The sequence below is a fragment of the Zootoca vivipara genome, chromosome 3 (assembly GCF_963506605.1).
Source record: "Zootoca vivipara chromosome 3, rZooViv1.1, whole genome shotgun sequence".
Classification (NCBI taxonomy): domain Eukaryota; kingdom Metazoa; phylum Chordata; class Lepidosauria; order Squamata; family Lacertidae; genus Zootoca; species Zootoca vivipara.
The window spans coordinates 90325854-90347159 of record NC_083278.1 but is presented as its reverse complement, the minus strand read 5'-3'; the positions used below and the strand labels follow the sequence as shown (position 1 = coordinate 90347159).

General features: G+C 46.1%; 1 protein-coding gene across 1 annotated transcript in view; it reads left to right on the top strand.

Moving 5' to 3' along the window:
• The first annotated feature begins 5722 nt into the window (after window positions 1–5722).
• CAPN2 (calpain 2) overlaps window positions 5723–21306 on the top strand; it is a 35265-nt gene continuing 19681 nt past the window's right edge. The window contains exons 1-5 of the mRNA XM_035111418.2: window positions 5723–6187; window positions 11457–11526; window positions 18675–18793; window positions 20021–20154; window positions 20584–20752. Of these exons, the coding sequence (XP_034967309.2) occupies window positions 5951–6187; window positions 11457–11526; window positions 18675–18793; window positions 20021–20154; window positions 20584–20752 (729 nt within the window). The 5' untranslated portion in view covers window positions 5723–5950. The remainder of the gene's footprint in view (window positions 6188–11456; window positions 11527–18674; window positions 18794–20020; window positions 20155–20583; window positions 20753–21306) is intronic.

Below are 21306 nucleotides of genomic sequence, written 5' to 3'. Positions count from 1 at the left end.
ATCTCTTTTACAGCTCTGTCCAATTCTTTATTTTTGCCACTGAGTTCCTTAATTTGGTCAGACATCTCTGTTATTACTCTGGAATTTTGTTCTATCTTTGATCCCATTAGGTCTAATTTCTCATTTAAAGATTTATTGCCTGAGTCCAGTTTCTCATTTAAAGATTTACTCATTTCAGTTATGAGATCCTTGATGTCTGTTAATGAGTCGTTCTCTGGCGTGATTGACAATCTCTTTTGGTTACTTGTTGAATTTGCCGCCATTGTTGCTTGTGCTCTTCTTGATGAAGTCCTAGATCCTGTCATTACTTATTTCTCTTCTCTCTGAATGATTCACTTCTGAGGTTTCTCTTTCTTTCTGGGAGCCCCTCCGGAATTATTACAGACTCATCTAGTTCATTTAGGTGTCAATTCGGAATGGTCTTTCCCTCTGGTTCCCTCTACTTATCCTTTATTTATCAATTTTGGGCGCGATTTCTATTTTAGCCACTAGGTGTCAGCACATCGCTCCCCAGTTAGCTATGCTCCTTTCTCTTATTCCCTTTTGTTTCTCTCACTTCCGTGAAGAAAGGGGAAGCTGGCAATCTCTGGTGACTCTGCAAAATCAATCCTCCATTTTCTTGGTCTTTGCCCTCTTTTCCAACTTAAAAGGTAAGTAAAACAATCTTTGTTTCCTCTGCACGGGTGCCTAGTAAGGCGTTCATAAAGAGCTGTTATTGCAAATTATCTCTTCAGCCTCCACCTAAACGTGCTGGCTGGGAAAAGGAAGTTATTTTAGGCTTTTAATAGACAGTCCCGATCAGAGTAAAGCTTCTCTTCCCCTTGGTGAAAGGTTAACTTTGTGTTCTACACAGTCTCTTTAATCAAAGGATTGAAGTGACAATAAAAGCAGGCTTACTCCGCAAGTTTTCCCGCGGTGCATGAAATAGTCCCACGGCCTTCTTTACCCGGCTTGCGTCTGTTTCTCTCCCTCTTAAGCTCTCCGTTTCACCAAGCCGTTTTCCCCTCGAAGCCCCCTTTAGCCGAGGGGTCTGAGTGCTCGCTGGGCAGGTTTTGGGGCGCTTCTGCCGCTCCGCGAATTATTTTGCGCCGGCTCCTCTCCTCCGCTTACACCCCCAGAAAAAGGGGGGGTGCAAGCCCGGAGTTCTGCCCTCGGGCGCCGCTTTTTCTTCTCCTCAGCCAAACCCCGCGTTTGGCTGTTTCAGGGGGTTAAAATTAGCGCCGTTCGCCCCCACCAGCTCGCGTGCAGCACACCGGAGTCTCCCGTCTCTCGGAGCTCCTAAAAACCGACCCGCTCACCAGCGCACTCTGGCCGGACTCCGACCAAATAGCAAACATGCGCTGGATTATGGAGAAAGCTAGAGAGTTCCAGAAAAACGTCTACTTCTGCTTCATTGACTATGCAAAAGCCTTTGACTGTGTCGACCACAGCAAACTATGGGAAGTTCTTAAAGAAATGGGAGTGCCTGATCACCTCATCTGTCTCCTGAGAAATCTCTATGTGGGACAAGAAGCTACAGTTAGAACTGGATATGGAACAACTGATTGGTTCAAAATTGGGAAAGGAGTACGACAAGGTTGTATATTGTCTCCCTGCTTATTTAACTTATATGCAGAATTCATCATGCGAAAGGCTGGACTAGATGAATCCCAAGCAGGAATTAAGATTGCCGGAAGAAATATCAACAACCTCAGATATGCAGATGACACAACCTTGATGGCAGAAAGCGAGGAGGAATTAAAGAACCTTTTAATGAGGGTGAAAGAGGAGAGTGCAAAATATGGTCTGAAGCTCAACATCAAAAAAACCAAGATCATGGCCACTGGTCCCATCACCTCCTGGCAAATAGAAGGGGAAGAAATGGAGGCAGTGAGAGATTTTACTTTCTTGGGCTCCTTGATCACTGCAGATGGTGACAGCAGTCACGAAATTAAAAGACGCCTGCTTCTTGGGAGAAAAGCAATGACAAACCTAGACAGCATCTTAAAAAGCAGAGACATCACCTTGCCGACAAAGGTCCGTATAGTTAAAGCTATGGTTTTCCCAGTAGTGATGTATGGAAGTGAGAGCTGGACCATAAAGAAGGCTGATCGCCGAAGAATTGATGCTTTTGAATTATGGTGCTGGAGGAGACTCTTGAGAGTCCCATGGACTGCAAGAAGATCAAACCTATCCATTCTTAAGGAAATCAGCCCTGAGTGCTCCCTGGAAGGACAGATCGTGAAGCTGAGGCTCCAATACTTTGGCCACCTCATGAGAAGAGAAGAATCCTTGGGAAAGACCCTGATGTTGGGAAAGATTGAGGGCACTAGGAGAAGGGGAAGACAGAGGACAAGATGGTTGGACAGTGTTCTTGAAGCTACGAACATGAGTTTGACCAAACTACGGGAGGCAGTGGAAGACAGGAGTGCCTGGCGTGCTATGGTCCATGGGGTCACGAAGAGTCGGACACGACTAAACGACTAAACAACAAATAATGGCTATGCTCTGCCTCCATGGTCAGGGGGGAAATGCTTCTGAATGCTGGTTGCTGAAAACCACAGCTGTGTGGAGAATGCTCGAAAAGGTGGGTCATTGGCCTGATCTAGCAGGCTCTTCTTACATTCTTAACATAATTGTCCTATTTCAACAGTTAAAAATGAACCTCACCTTCTGTAGTGTATGAAATGGAAGGTGGTGAATCCCATGGAACATTGATGTCTGCAAAAGGTGGGTTTGCACACATGCATTATAGAGTCACAATATACTCAGCCTCCATAGCTCAAAGTAGGGGTGGGCAATCTTTTTACTCTCAAGGACCACATGTCACTGTGGGTGGGCAGGCAGTTGGGTGCTGTGTGCCCACTGAGTGTGGCTGAAGCTGATGGTGAGTTGGGGGTATTCATGCATGCAAGTGGTTGGTTAACTGCTCCCCATACATCCTCCCCATCATAATTTCATTCCTCCTAGTCTGCCAAACAGCTTCTGGGCAAGGCTGGAGCAGCAGATTTCACATGGGAAGGATGGGGGAGCAGTTGGGGACACAGCAAGATTTAGCAGGAGTGAGATTTGTCAGTGGAGGGCGATGGGCACCTGTGTGAGACACAAAAAAAAGCTTTTGAGGGATGCATGCAAGCCACAGATTGCCCTCAGGTTGCTTAGAGGATATTCTGGTCAGGAAGATAGACAATAATGCTATTGTTCTCCTTAAGAACAAAACAGCAAAAGGAAGTTCCTGACCCCACCCAGATGCAATCGGTCCTGTGCAACCTAATGATTGAGGCAAATGACAACACTCCCCATGCACTCACCCACAGTGAAATCCTGTACATGTCCACACAAAAATATGCCCCATATTGAGTTCAGGAATATTTACTACCAGGTATAGCAGAGCTAGGACGCAGGTGGCGCTGTGGTTAAACCACTGAGCCTAGGGCTTGCTGATCAGAAGGTCGGCGGTTCGAATCCCTGTGACGGAGTGAGCTCCCGTTGCTTGGTCCCAGCTCCTGCCAACCTAGCAGTTCGAAAGCACGTCAAAGTGCAAGTAGATAAATAGGTACCGCTACAGCGGGAAGGTAAACGGCGTTTCCATGTGCTGCTCTGGTTCTCCAGAAGCAGCTTTGTCATGCTGGCCACATGACCTGGAAGCTGTACGCCGGCTCCCTCGGCCAATAATGCGAGATGAGCGCACAACCCCAGAGTCGGTCACGACTGGACCTAATGGTCAGGGGTCCCTTTACCTTTACCTTTTATAGCAGAGCTAGGTAATGTGGTGCTCTCCAGATGTGCTTGAACTGCAGCTCATATCAGCCCCAAGCAGCACGACCAATTGTCAGGAGTTATGAGAGTTATTCCATATCCAGTTCTGGAACTGGATATGGAACAACTGATTGGTTCAAAATTGGGAAAGGAGTACGACAAGGTTGTATATTGTCTCCCTGCTTATTTAACTTATATGCAGAATTCATCATGCGAAAGGCTGGACTAGATGAATCCCAAGCCGGAATTAAGATTGCCGGAAGAAATATCAACAACCTCAGATATGCAGATGACACAACCTTGATGGCAGAAAGTGAGGAGGAATTAAAGAACCTTTTAATGAGGGTGAAAGAGGAGAGCGCAAAATATGGTCTGAAGCTCAACATCAAAAAAACCAAGATCATGGCCACTGGTCCCATCACCTCCTGGCAAATAGAAGGGGAAGAAATGGAGGCAGTGAGAGATTTTACTTTCTTGGGCTCCTTGATCACTGCAGATGGTGACAGCAGTCCCGAAATTAAAAGACGCCTGCTTCTTGGGAGAAAAGCAATGACAAACCTAGACAGCATCTTAAAAAGCAGAGACATCACCTTGCCGACAAAGGTCCGTATAGTTAAAGCTATGGTTTTCCCAGTAGTGATATATGGAAGTGAGAGCTGGACCATAAAGAAGGCTGATCGCCGAAGAATTGATGCTTTTGAATTATGGTGCTGGAGGAGACTCTTGCGAGTCCCATGGACTGCTAGAAGATCAAACCTATCCATTCTTAAGGAAATCAGCCCTGAGTGCTCCCTGGAAGGACAGATCGTGAAGCTGAGGCTCCAATACTTTGGCCACCTCATGAGAAGAGAAGAATCCTTGGAAAAGACCTTGATGCTGGGAAAGATGGAGGGCACAAGGAGAAGGGGACGACAGAGGACAAGATGGTTGGACAGTGTTCTCGAAGCTACGAACATGAGTTTGACCAAACTGCGGGAGGCAGTGCAAGACAGGAGTGCCTGGCGTGCTATGGTCCATGGGGTCACGAAGAGTCGGACACGACTAAACGACTAAACAACAACATGAGAGTTATAGTCCAGCAAAGGGGACCATGGAGGGCACCATATCTGCTACCCATGGGGCCTAGGATTGCAGTCTCAAATACTGTATTTAACATTTAGGGATCTGAGGGAGCTGGCAGAAACCTGCAGAATGACAGCTCCAACAACTCACAACAACAAACAATTAACAAGATAGCGCTGACATCTCCATGGGACAGCAGTGGGACAGTGATTAACATAGGGATGTTTGCTGGTATGCAGGGACACTTGTAACAGTTAAAATCAAAGGAAGGAAGAAGAAAGAAAACAAAACAAAATAATTAGTCTTGGTGGGAATTTGTGTGCCTGAGAAAAAGTAAATGGTAGGTAATGCTCTCAGGCAATTTCCTACGTTTCTGGTTTTAGAAAATATTTTACATTTTGTTTGTTGAGTTATGTTTTTTTATTTACAAGGTTTGACAATCTGATGTGTTATATTGAGTTAGCCAGTACCGTAATTAGCCAATATTCCCTGCTTCAAAACTGTGCCTGTGCTTGACAGTTTTTATTCAGGGAAAAGTTGATGTCACTCAGAAAAGTGAAGGGGAGGAGGGTAGGGTAGGTTGTTTTAAAGCTCCCCTCCCCTCCAGCCCTTTCCTGAAGCTCCCAATTTAAATATTTAAAGCCAGTTCAAACATTAGCAGGCTAAACAGAGATGGAACAGAAATCTCATAGGAGGTTACCACAGTAGTTGTAGATACTTATTTGTAGATACTTATGTAGATACTTATTTGAATTTTTAAAATATGGAGTTCATAAGGCACGGGCCCTTATAATGACACGCGTGACAATTTGGCAAAACAGCTTTGTGTGTGGAAAGGCGTCAATCCCCTCCCCTCCCCCCTCCCCCGCTGGACATTTGCGCTTCTCTTTGCAATAGTAATAAAAAGCGCGGGAAATGCTGCCCCTTTCGCCCACACCGGCCCTCGGCCGAGCTGCAGCGAGAACTGGTGGGCGACAGCCTGGATCTCGAAGGCCGACCCGGCCACACCCCGAGCGCAGTGAGGAGAGTTTTCCTCTCGTTGCCATGAATCATCGGCAGCCCGCTTCGCCGCCGTCAATTGCGTGGAGATTCGCATTTTTATGTCCAGCTCCGGAGTTGGCGGCGGCGGCGGCAACAAAAGGGAACAGCCATGGCTGGGCTCGCAGGTAAATTAGCGAAAGACAGGGAGGTCGCCCGAGGCTTAGGCTCCAATGCCAAGGCCGTGAAGTACTTAAACCAGGACTTCCATGCGCTGCGGGACGAGTGCCTCGAGGCGGGGAAGCTCTTCCAGGACCCCTCCTTCCCCGCGGCCGCCTCTTCCCTGGGCTTCAAGGAGCTGGGACCGAACTCCTCCAAAACGAGGGGCATCGTGTGGAAGAGGCCGACGGTAGGCGTTCAGACGTACCGGTACTCGTGTTCACGCGGGACTAGGGTTGCCAGACTCAATAGTGGACAGGACTTCTGTGCCTTTAATTGCCCTGCTCTCTTTTGAGTCTGGAAACCTTAAAGAGGTTTAATTTCCAAGCAAAGGGTCTGCTGGTTTCTCTTTAAGGTTTCCAGACTCAAAAGAGAGCGGGCAATTAAAGGCACAGAAGTCCTGTCCTCCATTGAGTCTGGCAACCCTACGCGGGACCCTTGGTGGGGTGGGGGCGAAGAAGACTAAGTTAAAGAGGGAAATAGTTACGAGGCGGTTTTGAGAACGGGATTCTCCATTCGGTTTGGGAAGAGAGAGAATAAGAGAGGCGGAAACGGGGGGGGGGTGATGAACCTGAGTACAGGGGGTTTAGCTCTTTGGGAGTTTAAATGTAACTAGCAATTGGGACTGTGGGTGGAACTTTCTGTTCAGAAGGCCTGGATTCCTAAATTTAAGATCCTATGGGATCCCTTGCATTGTATATAAGCTACTATTGGAATCGGCCCACCCCTGCCTGAATTGTGCGGGATTGGATCTGGCTTTCTTGACTGTGGCCCATCACAGTGGAAGAGAGGAAAAGAAAAGATCAACTTCTGATAGTCAGGATCACTCCAAATCTCGTAGTTATCCTTTTGCCAATCATGTGTGCATACAGCCAGGGTATTTACTAGAGTGCCAACAGGGTTTGCTTGTGTTTATCATTTCCATGCATTTTTATACTAGAAGTAGGGATTCCAATTTGGGTTGATTGTAGGGAGCATGGGAGGTGGTGATTATTGTGGTTTAGAGTTGATGCAGAGTGTGTGCTTGTTGTGTAGGCAGCAGAAGTTATGAGTAAGTTAGAAAAAATGTTTCCTTTGTATAGGGAAGCAGAGTCGGGTGGGACTGAGATTGGCAGCAGGTCCGTTAGCTTCTATACAAACTAATGCCTGATAGGAATACTACCGGTAGTTCCCGTAGGATGTTACAGAGGTAACATAAAATTTACTGCAAGCTAGTGGGATCCTAGGCATGTTTACTCAGAAGTAAGTACCACTTTCTTCAGTGGGGATTCATCTACAGCAAATGCGTTTAGGAATGCAGTTCAAGGCACAGAGGCAATATCAAAATGCATTTGTTGCTCTCTACAGGGAAAGAAAGTTTCCATATTTTGTAACAGGAAACGCCCATCAATCCAAATACAATAGTCATTAAGAGAATTTCTGATAGACTACCGTAATATGGGGGATTCAAAAATCTAGTTTTGATTGTTTAAGCTCACTCACTATCTTTGTTTTGTGTGGACATAAGAGCCCTCCTGGATCAGACCAAAGGCCCAACTAATCCAGTATCCTGTGGTTACAGTGGCCAACCAGTTGCCTATGGGAATAACACCTCCAAGCAGGCCATCTCATGTGAGCTAGGAAGGTTGTAGGCATTTAGGAAGTATGCCAAATCTAAAAATACCAAGGCACTGAGGTGAAATGAGGTGAAATGGATAAACAGTAGTTAGAACACACACAAAAAATCCATCCAGTAGCACCTTAGAGACCAACTAAGTTTGTCATAGGTATGAGCTTTCGTGTGCATGCACACGGAAGCTCATACCTATGACAAACTTAGTTGGTCTCTAAGGTGCTACTGGAAGGGGGAAAAATTTTTTTGTTTCGACTACGACAGACCAACACGGCTACATACCAGTACCTGTAACTAGCAGTTAGAACGCCAAAGTTCCATCTTTACTCACATCGTGGATGCTTTCATGCTTACCTTTTTTGCCATATGCTTCATGAACCACACTCACAATCAAACTACTGTTCATAAGGCCAAAATACATCTTTCAGTTGCCATGGGGATGCCACTGAAAAAAGTTTTGCCATTGTTTATGTTGAGAGTCTCTGCAGCTCCATAGGATGCCTGTATGCAATCATTATCCATAGTAGAATCATAGAATAGAATCATAGAGTTGGAAGAGACCACAAGGGCCATCCAGTCCAACCCCCTGCCAAGCAGTGGTATTGATCATTGTGGTGAGGTCTTCTAAATGTTATGCCTGAAGCAGAGACAACCACTGATTGGGGAGACTGCTTTTGGTAAACATCCCCAAGATGTTCTGGATTCTCATTTAGCAGTAACCTCGTGAAGTAGTTTTACATTGCCAACCATCCATGATGGCTAGCAATGCTTCTGAGTACCAGGTGCTGGAAATTGCAGGAGGGGAGAGTACTTATGTGTTCATTTCCTGCTTGCAGGTTTCTTGCAGGCATCTGGTTGGCTACTGTGAGAACAGGATGCTAGCCTTGATGGGCCTTTGGCCTGATCCAGCAGGCTCTTCTTACATTCTTATGCTCATTCAACAGTCCTATTCATGCACTGTACCCACCCTGTGCACCACACCCTACCCCTAAATTGTGAAATATTCCTGTTTTATGTTTTCAGGAGGGACAATAGATGGTGTGCCCTCACCTGTTGTTTCACTTCCTCCTGCTTTCCTTTTATATTAGGCCATATATTAGGCTTCAAAAGGTGGTGGGTAGTCCTTCATTAAAAGTTTGTAAGCAGTAGCTGGATGCCAACTGATCGGGGATGGTGCATGAGTGGATTTCCAGCAAGAGGCTGGGTTTGATGGCTTTGAACTCCCTGTTTAAGTCACCTCTCCACCCTTCATTTCCTTGCATGTCTTTTTCCTACCTTGGCAGCCACTCACTTCCATAGATGCATTTATTGATGCATCTGCCTTCTATCCATCTAGTGCCTGTACTTTTCAGGATCAGATTTGAAGGCAATTATTTACATGCTTGCATCCTTTATTTACAATGCAGAAAGAGCGAATTTTCCTTGTAATTTGGGGCGCGTACACACTGCGTGATGATGTGCATTCAGGCTCTTTTTTGGGGGGGTGCTGTACATGACATCACTCTGTTTCATCCCTGCCCCACACTACTTGTCAGTCTAAAGTACATTCTGCTGGAACAGTTACAATCTGTTTCGTGCCAGGAATGCACTTCTCAAGCACATTCTTGGCACAACACCTTTTTACACTGAGAGCGTTTTTTTTCAGGTCCTCTTCTATTGGGGCAGGTCTATTGACGTTGCAGGGGTGTGCCACTCCCCATCACTATGCTTAACTTGTCTATGGATGAAGTAGGTAAAATTGGAAGTAGTGCAGTATCTTGGCCACCTCTCTATAGTGATATATATCTCTGTATATCAGTATATCAACACACCAGTTTCCATCCCCTCCCTTTTGGAAGACTATTATTTTTTTATTTTAAAAAAGAACTAAGGTCTGTGGAAGCGCTAATTGAGGGGAGGGAAACAGAGAACACCATTCAGCACTAATTTGAAAATATGCCCATCTGTGTGTATGAAAAACATATATAATAATAATAATAATAATAATAATAATAATAATTTATTATTTATACCCCGCCCACTCTGGGCGGCTTCCAACAAAATATTAAAATACAGAAATGCATCAAACATTAAAAGCTTCCCTAAACAGGGCTGCCTTAAGATGCCTTCTAAAGGTCTGGTAATTGTTATTCTCTTTGACCTCTGGTGGGAGGGCATTCCACAGGGTGGGCGTCACTACCGAGAAGGCCCTCTGCCTGGTTCCCTGTAACTTGACTTCTCGTAGCGAGGGAACCGCCAGAAGGCCCTCGGTGCTGCATCTCAGTGTCCGGGCAGAACGATGGGGAAGGAGACGCTCCTTCAGGTATACTGGACCGAGGCCGTTTAGGGCTTTAAAGGTCAGCACCAACACTTTGAATTGTGCTCGGAAACGTACTGGGAGCCAATGTAGGTCTAGATATTAGCTGCCACTTTATATCAGTTTTCCCCAAACTTGGATCTCCAGCTGTTTTTGGAGTACAAATCCCATCATCCCTGACCACAGGGGTCAGGGGATGCTGGGAGTTGTAGTCTCACAACAGCTGGAGACTCAAGTTTGGGAAACCCTTCTTTAGATGATGTTATCTTGTGAAGGTGTGTACAGTTGTAAACTGCTCTGTACCAAAACATACTGTGAAGAAAGACCCCTCTGTGTTTCAGAGGCTATGTGGTTTTCTTTTGAATAAAGGGGATTTTCTTGCTCAACATGTCCAGCAGCTTTTAAGCAGCACCAGGAACACATGAAAATAAATATTTTTCCTTGAGGGTAGGAGCCAACCAGACTTCCATAAGTCTTAGCAATATGCTCTTTGAAGAAGAAGTCAGCTGAGGAAAGTGGAGGCCTCTGTGTATTTAAGGAATGAGACTGAAAACAACCAGTGTGACGTTTCCAAGGCTGCATGCTTTGCATAAGGGCAGAGATTCTCAAATTTCAGTTTAGTAAATACAGAAGAAAATCTGCTTGAGTTAACAAAACTGACAGAAAAACAGCATCAGTCATATTAAACCAGAAGTATGATATTAACATCTATTTAAAGAGAAACCCCAGAAAGTATCAGCACAGCACAACCCTATAGGTTTTTACTCCAAAGCTCGCCCCACTTTGGCTCCCAGCAGTTACCTGATCAAAAGGTAAGAAATATCTTTCATGCTGTTTCTGTCTCTGAGTGCATCAAAAAGTTGCCCACAGTTCTGAACTAGGGAAAGGGGTTAGGGCAGGTTTTCCCAAACTTGGGTCTCCAACTGTTTCTGGACTACAGTTTCCATCATCCCTGACTATTGGTCCTGCTAGCTAGGGATGATGGGAGTTGTAATCCAAAAACAGAGACCCAAGTTTGGGAGACTCTGGGTAATAGCACAAATTGCCACTAACAACTCATTTTTGGATGCCTGCCTCTGAGATTCTGAAATACGTGGTTAGAATATTGTCTAGAACAGGCACAGGCAAACTCGGCCCTCCAGATGTTTTGGGACTACAGCTCCCATCATCCCTAGTTAACAGGACCAGTGGTCAGGGATGATGGGGACTGTAGTCTCAAAACATCTGGAGGGCCAAGTTTGCCTATGCCTGGTCTAGAACAAATATTTTAGAGATTTTGGCTTTTCATTAAGACCCAGCCTTTGCTGACTTAGTGCCTCTTTTGAATTATAGTAATGTACATAGCTGGTCTGCTTAGACCCCAATGACTTCAAAGAGATTTAGCCAGCCTAACCATGTGCAGGGTTGCAGCTGATGGGAAACATAATCCCAACACTCCACAGACATGCATGTACAGATACCAGGGTTACCATTGGAGATCAGCCTGGAATGTTCATAACTTTAACTAAATTAATTTTCTTACGTGTTTCTTCTTACTACTTGCTTTGCCAGGAGTTGTGTTCCAATCCTCAATTTATTGTTGGAGGTGCCACCAGAACTGATATCTGCCAAGGAGCTTTAGGTAAGACGGAGACTATGCTTAACTTCCTTGTTGAAGCACTCTTAACATGATGCCTACCTTGTTTTAGATATATTTACTTTATTTTAAAAATGTATAAACCTGCTTTTCATCATGTCGGCCTCAAACTAAACCAGGCTATTTTTCTCTTCACCTTTCGGAGGGAAACATAGCTTCCTCTCAGCCATGTAAATATCATATTTTCTCTTTGTCGTGTGATCAGACAAAGATCAGACTACCATACATCTTACTCCACCTTGGGTTCTTTTATCATTGCATCAGAATTCTGATTTTAGCACCCTTCAGCTCCAATACAGTTTTGCCTCTTCTGAATCATTTTCCCTCCAGAGTGTTGTGGGCGCTCCATTTCCATGAGATAACGCTGGCTTGTGGCATTTGACTTTAATTTCCAGATAAGAGACACCTTTTTTTCATCCTTCATGCAAATTGCACTTCATTCCAAGAAAAGAATGTTGTTTGTGCTTCAGGGCAGGTATGCATTGATTTCAACAGGCTGCATCCAGGGACAAACAAAACCATGACATTGGCCTGACTTTATAGCTGCAAACTAGGATGTTCTGTTGTAAAGTTTCCTTTCTTTTTGTCCTTGCAGTGACTCAAACTACACATTATTTAATTTAATGTTGCTATTTAATGTTGCATTTTTCTTGGACGCAGAGCCATGCTGCACCTTTGTTCTGGATTTCATGTTGTCACACACTTGAAGTAGTCGCAGCAAGACTTTACTATTCCAACAGGCATTTTAAGGAAGTTTTCCATCTTTATTATTATTAACTTTAATTGATTTTATCCACTTTTAGTAATTTTTATGTACACCACTTAGAAACTTCAGGGATTTAGCAGATTTGTGTGTGAAGAAACTGTGTCATTCACCAGTCTGCAACATTCCTCTAACCTGCCATTATCAAAGTAGTGTAAACTGTGGCACTGGGTGGCAAGTTCTGAGCTGTTTAAGGCTTTATAGGTCAAAACCAGCACTTTGAATTGGGCCCGGAAACTAACTGGTAGCCAGTGCAGTCCGACCAGGATCAGAGTAATATGCTCAAACCGTCTTGCTCTGGTGAGCAACCTGGCCACTGAATTCTGCACCAGCTGAAGTTTCTGAACCGTCTTCAGAGGCAGCCCTACATATAACCCATTGCAGTAACCTAACCTTGAGGTTACCAGAGCATAGACAATAGTATTAGTTACAGGTAGGTAGCCGTGTTGGTCTGAGTCGAAGCAAAATAAAAAAATTCCTTCAGTAGCACCTTAAAGACCAACTAAGTTTTTATTTTGGTATGAGCTTTCGTGTGCATGCACACTTCTTCAGATACACTTGAAACCAAAGTGTCAGACCCTTATGTATATACAGAGGGTGGTGGTGGTGGGTGGGAATGGGTGATGGGCTGATGGGAGTGGTAAACCTGTAGATGGCTGTTAACGACTGCTGATGACTGCAATTAGCCCTGGGGGGGGGAGGAAGCAAGGGCTGAGGCGCTAAAGAAAGCATAATGAGATAAGAATCCGATGTCTTTATTCATCCCAGGTGGCTCCATGGTTTAAAGCTTAGGCTATCCATGTCCAGATAGGGGTGTAGCTGGGTCACCAGCCAAAGCTGATGGAAGGCACTCCAGCATTGTGACATGAAGAGAAAGTTAGGTGTAGCAATCAGTCATTTAACACCTACAATACCTTTCCCCCTTTTAAAAATGAAGCTTGTTTTAACTAAGAAGAATGTAACATTCATTATATTCTTCATATTGTATGGCTTGCAGTTAATGTGCAAAACAGGCAGTCCATGTTAATTTGAGACTTACATAATGGCCTGCTTTGCACATCACATTAAACCATAGTTTAAAGCAAACATTAAACCTTAGTTTGAAGCAAACTGTGTGGTTTAATCTGAGTATGCAGTATGCACATTGCTGCTATATGCGTGTTGCCAAAAAGCAAGAAAGTGCAGTTTGTCGTGACATCCATACACAGGAAACAATTCACGATAATAATAATAATAATAATAATAATAATAATAATATATTATTTATACCCCGCCCATCTGGCCGGGTCTCCCCAGCCACTCTGGGCAGCTTCCAACAGAAAAATAAAACACAATAATCTATTAAACATTAAAAGCCTCCCTGAACAGGGCTGCCTTCAGATGTCTCCTAAAAGTCTGGTAGTTGTTTTCCTTTTTGACATCTGTTGGGAGGGCGTTCCACAGGGCAGGTGCCACCACCGAGAAGGCCCTCTGCCTAGTTCCCTGCAACTTGGCTTCTCGCAACGAGGGAACTACCAGAAGGCCCTCGGTGCTGGACCTCAGTGTCCGGGCAGAATGATGGAGGTGGAGACGCTCCTTCAGGTATACTGGACCGAGGCCATTTAGGGTCCAGATTTGGATGTCACAATAAGCCAGACATGTTACCCAGTGGCATAGCAGGAGCAGAGTGAGAACTTTTCAGCAGCATACACCGGCATGGTTCGCTTGCACATAAAACAATAGCTCCTTTTTAACTGTGACTTAATGTGATGTGGAAATTGGGCCACTGAACATTATAGACTCTAGCAAACTTACTGCACTGTAAAATTTATAAAGATTTGTGGGTTAAAAAACAACAACCCTCCTTTGAATTAATTAATGAATCTTTTAGGACTTTTTAGATGCGTTTTCTCAGATTCTAGTATTTTTGTGTTTATGTGTATCTTGTATTGTTGCATAGTTGCACATTACTGCAAAGCTCACTGTGCACAGTGAGTCATTGTAGCAGAATGGTTTTCGCATAGAGGAAGCATCCTCAATATTTATGGGGTTTTTTTCAAAGGATGTTGCTATAGTATCACAGCAATGACCTATAAATAGCCTAGTGTTTCCCCTCTGATTTCAGTAGCAGATATATCTTCCCCAGAAATTAAAACCACATTTACATTGTAAAAATTCATGTATGCATTTTTCTACAACGCTGTGTTGTTGTGCCGTGAGGATCTCCTATTTTACTCACTAGGGCGGTGTACAGTTCTAATATTTTCAGCGGGGGAGGGCTGTTGACAGCACCATCACCACTGCTTGCAATGCATATATTCATGTTCAACCTATCCTGCTGTGGGCTTTGAGGTGGAACAGTTTAATATGTGCACAGATTGAAGCAGTTGAGCTTTGCCAATTGCTTCTGCTGATTATGTATTCTTTTTCAAGTGCATCTTCTACTGCCCATTTCTAATGCATCTACTGTTGTTGCTTTTTACCATAACCAGAAGATTCTCTTCCGGAAATCTCACAGTAAGTGAAACCACTATAGAAGGGAAGGAAATTCTTGTGCCAAAGCAGCATGCAGGAGAACAGAAGCAAAACCATCAACTTTAGGGGAACACATTTGTCAGAAGCTGTGCACTAATTAATGCACTTTCCACAAGATTTGGTTCAGATCTGTATCTATCAATTCATTCTAGTTTCTGGTATGTCTGGTTCACTTCTTGTTTGGGATCCAAATCAGCTTTGTTAAAAATGAAGCACTTTCCCACCATGTGGGAGTCCAAAAATGCTACAAGAATGAGCCTTAGTTGCAACTCTTTCTGGGTAGCTATCTTGGATTTCCATGAGAGGCTCCTCTTTGTTCAAAGGGGCCCAGCCTGTTTTTGTAATTGTCCTTTTCTGTATGTCTGCTGCTAAGTACTTTCCCAAGCAGGGACATGGGTGGCGCTGTGGTCTAAACCACTGAGCCTCTTGGGCTTGCGAGCTTCCATTGCTCTGTCCCAGCTCCGCCAACCTAGCAGTTCGAAAGCATGCCAGTGCAAGTAGATAAATAGGTATCACTGTGGCAGGAAGGCAAACAGCATTTCCGTATGCTCTGGCTTTTGTCACGGTGTTCCATTGTGCCAGAAGCGGTTTAGTCCTGCTGGCCACATGACCTGGAAAGCTGTCTGTGGACAAACGTCGGCTCCCTTGGCCTGAAAGTGAGATGAGCGCCACAACCCCATAGTCACCTTTGACTGGTCTTAACCGTCCAGGGGTACTTTACCTTTACCTTTACCTTTTTACTTGCCAAGCATCACTGTTGATGAACAGTTACTAAAGAGAAGGAGTGCATGTTGCAAGCACAACCACTCTATAAAGTTGCAAAACCAAGATCTTCATTGGCTCACGGCAGTGTGTACCACTATGGGCATAGGTGCAGTACCTCTGCTATGTGAGCTTAACTAATACTTTGCTATTTAGTCACTGCTCAACATTGGTGTCCAGGGAGTCCATTGGCCATCCTTACCTTTCGTACTTGCTTCGGTAATGGTGGACAAACATTGGAATTTCCCTGTGAGCTGCTGTTTCAGATTCTCAGGACCTGTCTAGCCTTTGGATGATAAGAGATCTCTAGGTGTTTTGATGCACCAGTGGAGTTCATTAGCATTGGACAGTAATCACAGGCATCTTGACAGTAGAGTTCTATTTATTCAGTTTGAAAATGCTGAAGTTATTTTCTCCCCCTCCCCTCAGTTGACTTCTTTATTCAGTAATTTTTGTTTTGTTTGTGTGTTTGGTAAACTGCAATGCTGCTGGAGGCACAAAGGCAAGGAGGCGAGTGTACATTGGCTCTCATCCAGCAGCACTGGTTAGCAGCTAACCATCCGATTCTGGAAGACAGAGCCAGACTACTGAGCTTCTCTGACTCACAGGTGGCAAAACTGTGAAAGATGGAAAAGTCAGTGAATTTCCACACATGTTGGAGAGGACCTTGTTTGTTAAAATCATAGATGGATCAGGTTAACCCAGAATTCTCAAAGCGAGATTCTGCAGAGACTGAAATCAGCTTTTTAAACATGTGAAAGTCCAGACATGCTGGTAAATCTGTATTCATCCGTCTTGGGGAAAGCTTTTTACTGCTCCCATTTTTTTAAGGGAGGCTTCCCAACTATTCTATGCCAAATATCACTGGGCATAATTCAGCCCAATTTTTGTGGATATTGTTATTATTAGTAGTAGTAGTAGTACCGTGTTTCTCATATTTTAAGTCATCCCTACAAAATAAGCCATGGCAGGATTTTCCTGAGTTGAAGAAATATAAGACATACCCCAAAAATAAGCCGTAGTGGTGGGAGCAGGTCTGGATGGCGCCATGGAAGAGGAAGATGCCTGTCAGCGCCCGGAACCGGCTGCTGCTGCCCCTCCAAAATGTCCAGCAGCATGCACCGCGCCAAGCGCTGACCCGGCGGCAGGACTGGCAAGAGCCGCAGTGCGTGCTGCTCCAAGCCCCGACCCGGCGGCGGGACGCAGCAAGAGCCGCAGCGCGCGCTGCTCCGAGCCCCGACCCGGCGGTGAGACCCGGCAAGAGCCTCAGCGCGCGCCGCGTGGAGCCCCGACCCGGCGGGACCCAGCAGCGTGCCCTGCTGAAGCGCCGACAACGCGCGCAGCAGCAGCCAGTTCCGGGCGCCGAGCCGCAACAGGAAGAGGAGGGACGCAGCGGGACGCAGCTACAACGACAAAAAACACCCGGCCGAGCCTTCATTGGCCGCCGCGGCTGCCACTCGCTGGTCCCTCCTCTTCCTGTCGCGCGCGCGCTGCAGGTCCCGCCGGTCCCGCCGCTGGGTTGGCGCTTGGCGCTGGCGCTGCTCCAAGCCCCAACCCGGCTTATAATATGAGAAACACGGTAGTAGTAGTAGTATACTGCCCTATGAGGGGACCCAGGTGGTGCTGTTGGTTAAACCACAGAGCCTAGAGCTTGCTGATCAGAAGGTTGGTGGTTCGAATCCCTGCGACGGGGTGAGCTCCTGTTGCTCGGTCCCAGCTCCTGTCAACCTAGCAGTTCGAAAGCATGTCAAAGTGCAAGTAGATAAATAGGGACTGCTACAGCGGGAAGGTAAACGGTGTTTCCGTGTGCTGCTCTGGTTCGCCAGAAGTGGCTTTGTCATGCTGGCCACATGACCTGGAAGCTGTACGCCGGCTCCCTCGGCCAATAACGCGAGATGAGCGCCGCAACCCCAGAGTCGGTCACGACTGGACCTAATGGTCAGGAATCCCTTTACCTTTATACTGCCCTATACCTGCAGGTCTCATTAGGTGACTTGCAGGGCTATCTTGTGCTCAAGGGATGGCAGAATGCCAGATTACCTACCGCCATGGCAGATACCCTAGTGGAACACCCCAGATTGGCACAACATGACCAAAGATGTGTCAGCGGAATTGCTAAAATGAGATGTACTTTTGGGTAGGATGGGACAGCACAGGGAAAGAACACACTTCTGCCGTGTCTTTCAAGACCATGCCCGTGCCCCTGTTGGTGGTGCAACTTGACACCTGGACCTGTTGAAATGAACTCCCCAGGGGAGCAGGTAATTAAAAATTGCCCTCCCCACATCACCACAACAGCACAATACATGCTGTCCCATCCCCCACCATAATTAGAGTACCGTGTTTCCCCTTTTTTAATACGTAGTCAAAAAGTAAGCCAGGGCAACAATTTTAAGCATTTGAGAAATATAAGACATACCCTGAAAATAAGACATACCCCCATGCCTGCCAACTGGGGGCCTGGAACCAGCTGCTGCAGCGTGGAATGCTCAGCAGCGGCAGGCAAAGCAAGGAAGCAGAGCGCGGAGATACAGATAAGCTGTGGGGAAATCAGCTGTTCCTGGTTCAGTTGTAGCGCGCACCTAGCAAAGTCAGCCCTGAGGAGGTAAAATGGCGTTTAAAAACGCCGTTTGAAGTGATTTCAGCTTGCCTCCCCGCCGCCTGGAACCGGCTGCTGCAGCGCGCAGCAGCGGCGGGCGGAGCGCCCAGCAACACGGACGGAGCGCTCAGCAGCACCAGGAGGAGCGTCCCACCGTGCCAGGCGGCGGGGTGGCAGGCCTCCTTGGCATGGCGAGGAAGAGACGAGGCCGCTGGCTCGGGCGCTCCTGAGTCCTGACCCCAGTCGCTTCTACGCGGCAGCAGCAAAAGAGCCGTGCGGCCACATGGAGAGGCGAGCGCCCGAGCGGGAGACGCGCTCTCTGCAAAGCTCTGCACTCACTTCATCCGCCCGACGGGAAAGTGAAGTAGGGAAGAGAAAAAGAGCCGCTCAATAGGACTGAAAGTGCCTTACTTCTGCTTCTCGCACCACCCACCCATCCTTATTTATTTAAGAGCATCGAGGCTAATGGAAAATAATTTTGCTTTGCTTTCACAGGGGACTGTTGGCTCCTGGCAGCCATTGCTTCTCTCACGTTGAATGAAGAAGTTTTGGCTAGAGTTGTGCCCAGCGATCAAAGCTTCAAAGACAGATATGCAGGAATATTCCACTTCCAGGTACCACAGATACTGATTTCTGCCTTTTCCCTGGAAGGGTTATGCTGCTTTCTCTTATTAGCACTGAATTTGCCAGATCATATGATACCCTGGTATGCATGCAATGGAAGGTAGGGAAGCTTCAGGAATTTGATTTCTGCAGAATCAGGTGTGAACCAACCTAATCCACCCCTCCCAGAAGAATGTGCACATTGTACAATACAATTACCCTTTGGATGTTGCTCAAGGCAGTGATTGATTCTTTTGCCTAAAACAACTTTAAAACTGCATGTTTGTCTGGAGGTAATGCTCCCCTGCTACAAGTACCTGTTTGTACACCTGAGCTATAGGGATTTTTCTGAGATGAATAGCATTCAGAGTGGTATCAGTCACATTTCCTCAGCCTGGTGCCCTCAGGTTAGTGTTGGGGTCTGACTCCCCAGAAAACATGGCCAAAGAACATGGATGATGGGAGTTATAGTCCAACAAGATCTGGAAGGCACCAGGTTGAGGAAAGGGGCTGGTATGGGTTATATATTTTATTAGAAGATACCTAACCTGCTCTTAGGGACGCAGGTGGCGCTGTGGGTTAAGCCACAGAGCCTAGGGCTTGCTGATCAGAAGGTCAGCGGTTCGAATGCCCGCGGCGGGGTGAGTTTGCATCGCTCTGTCCCAGCTCCTGCCAACCTAGCAGTTCGAAAGCACGTCAAAGTGCAAGTAGATAAATAGGGACCGCTACAGCGGGAAGGTAAACAGTGTTTCTGTGTGCTGCTCTGGTTCGCCAGAAGCAGCTTTGTCATGCTGGCCACATGACCTGGAAGCTGTATGCCGGCTCCCTCGGCCAATAATGCGAGATGAGTGCCGCAACCCCAGAGTCGGTCACGACTGGACCTAATGGTCAGGGGTCCCTTTACCTTTACCTTTAACCTGCTCTTACACTGCAGATAAGGTAGCAAGCTTTTAGAGCTTCAAAAAGCTCTTTCTCAAAACTTAAGTGAAATGTTTGGTGAAGCGATATGGCATCAGGCAGTACGCTCTACAGAGGGCATCCCATAACTGAGTTGCCATCACCAAGAAGTCCCTTTCCTCACTGAGGGCACCCAGAGTAGCAAGATTATCTTGAGGTCTGGACCATTATGTAAGGGGAGAAGCTCCTTCAGCTAACCTGGTCCCCAAGCTGTTTTCAGCTGTGGTCAAGAGCATGCCTTCTAACACATTGTGGTAATGATGATGATGATTTGTTTTCAGTTCTGGCAGTATGGAGAGTGGGTGGATGTTGTTGTTGATGACAAGCTACCTACCAAAGATGGAGAGCTCCTCTTTGTTCATTCAGCCCAAAGGAGTGAGTTCTGGAGCGCTCTGCTGGAGAAGGCTTATGCCAAGTAAGTAACACATTGCATCAGAGGTGGGGAACCTCAGGCCTAGGGGCTGAGCACTCCAAGCCTCTTTGCCTGGCCCTTGGGGCTCTGCCCAGGCCAAGCCTTCTCTTGCCACACCTTTCACTTCATCAAATCAGTTGACTACACTGGAGTCACAATGGTTTGCATTAGGAAGGAATCATTCCTCTTTGTAGCATCAGGGGTCCTAGTCCATATGGATTAATAGTCTGGTTATTTAATACACATATAGCTAAGGTACATGATCAGATCCATGTGTCAAACATTTTGATGTATCCCATGTTGATCTTGGGCTTTCCGTGAATGAAAAAGAAGACGTAGTAGTGTCAACACCTGATTGTTAGGCTTTAGCTATGCTACACTTTCAAAGGCCGAGAAAAGAAAGTTGAAATGTCATGTTTGCATCTTACATAGGGTGAATGGATCGTATGAGGCTCTCTCTGGAGGAAGCACCACTGAGGGATTTGAGGACTTCACTGGAGGAATTGCAGAGTGGTACGAGCTGCAAAAGCCACCGCCGAACTTGTTCAAAATCATCCAGAAGGCTCTTCAGAAGGGATCTCTCCTGGGATGCTCTATTGATGTGAGTTTTCTCTCCAGCTGTCCCAGCTGGTTCTTTTGTGCATGGAGCAACTGGAAGGTTGCTTTAGTTAGGGGACTGTGAGGTAGTACAGAATTCCAAACCTCCAGGTAGTGCACAGGGACTGGAAAATCCAGAGCCCTTCCCCTCCTATAAGAATGGCTGGTGTTAATCTGAATGAGACTTTAGGGCCAAAAAGGTCCCCAAAATAAGACTTCTCCTTACCTCTTCCATTGTGTATGTTAACATCCCTTTGCAACAACTGAGCAGCGCAAAGGCAGCTGCTGCTCTCTAGTGGCTGGGTGTATTTTCATCTCGTAGTTGCATTTGAGCATTTCTTTGCTGGGTCCTGATAGTCCTGCCTCAGCACACAAAGGGTCTTGTGGCATCTTAAATGCTAACAAATTCTAGTAGGGCACAAGCTTTCATGGACCAGGGTTCCACTTCATTAGATGCTTCTAAATCAGGTTGCTTTTTAAAAGAATAAAAAATAAATAAGACTGCTCTGGCTACCCTTTTTAAGAATATACCTACACACACCTTTAATTTCTCTGTCT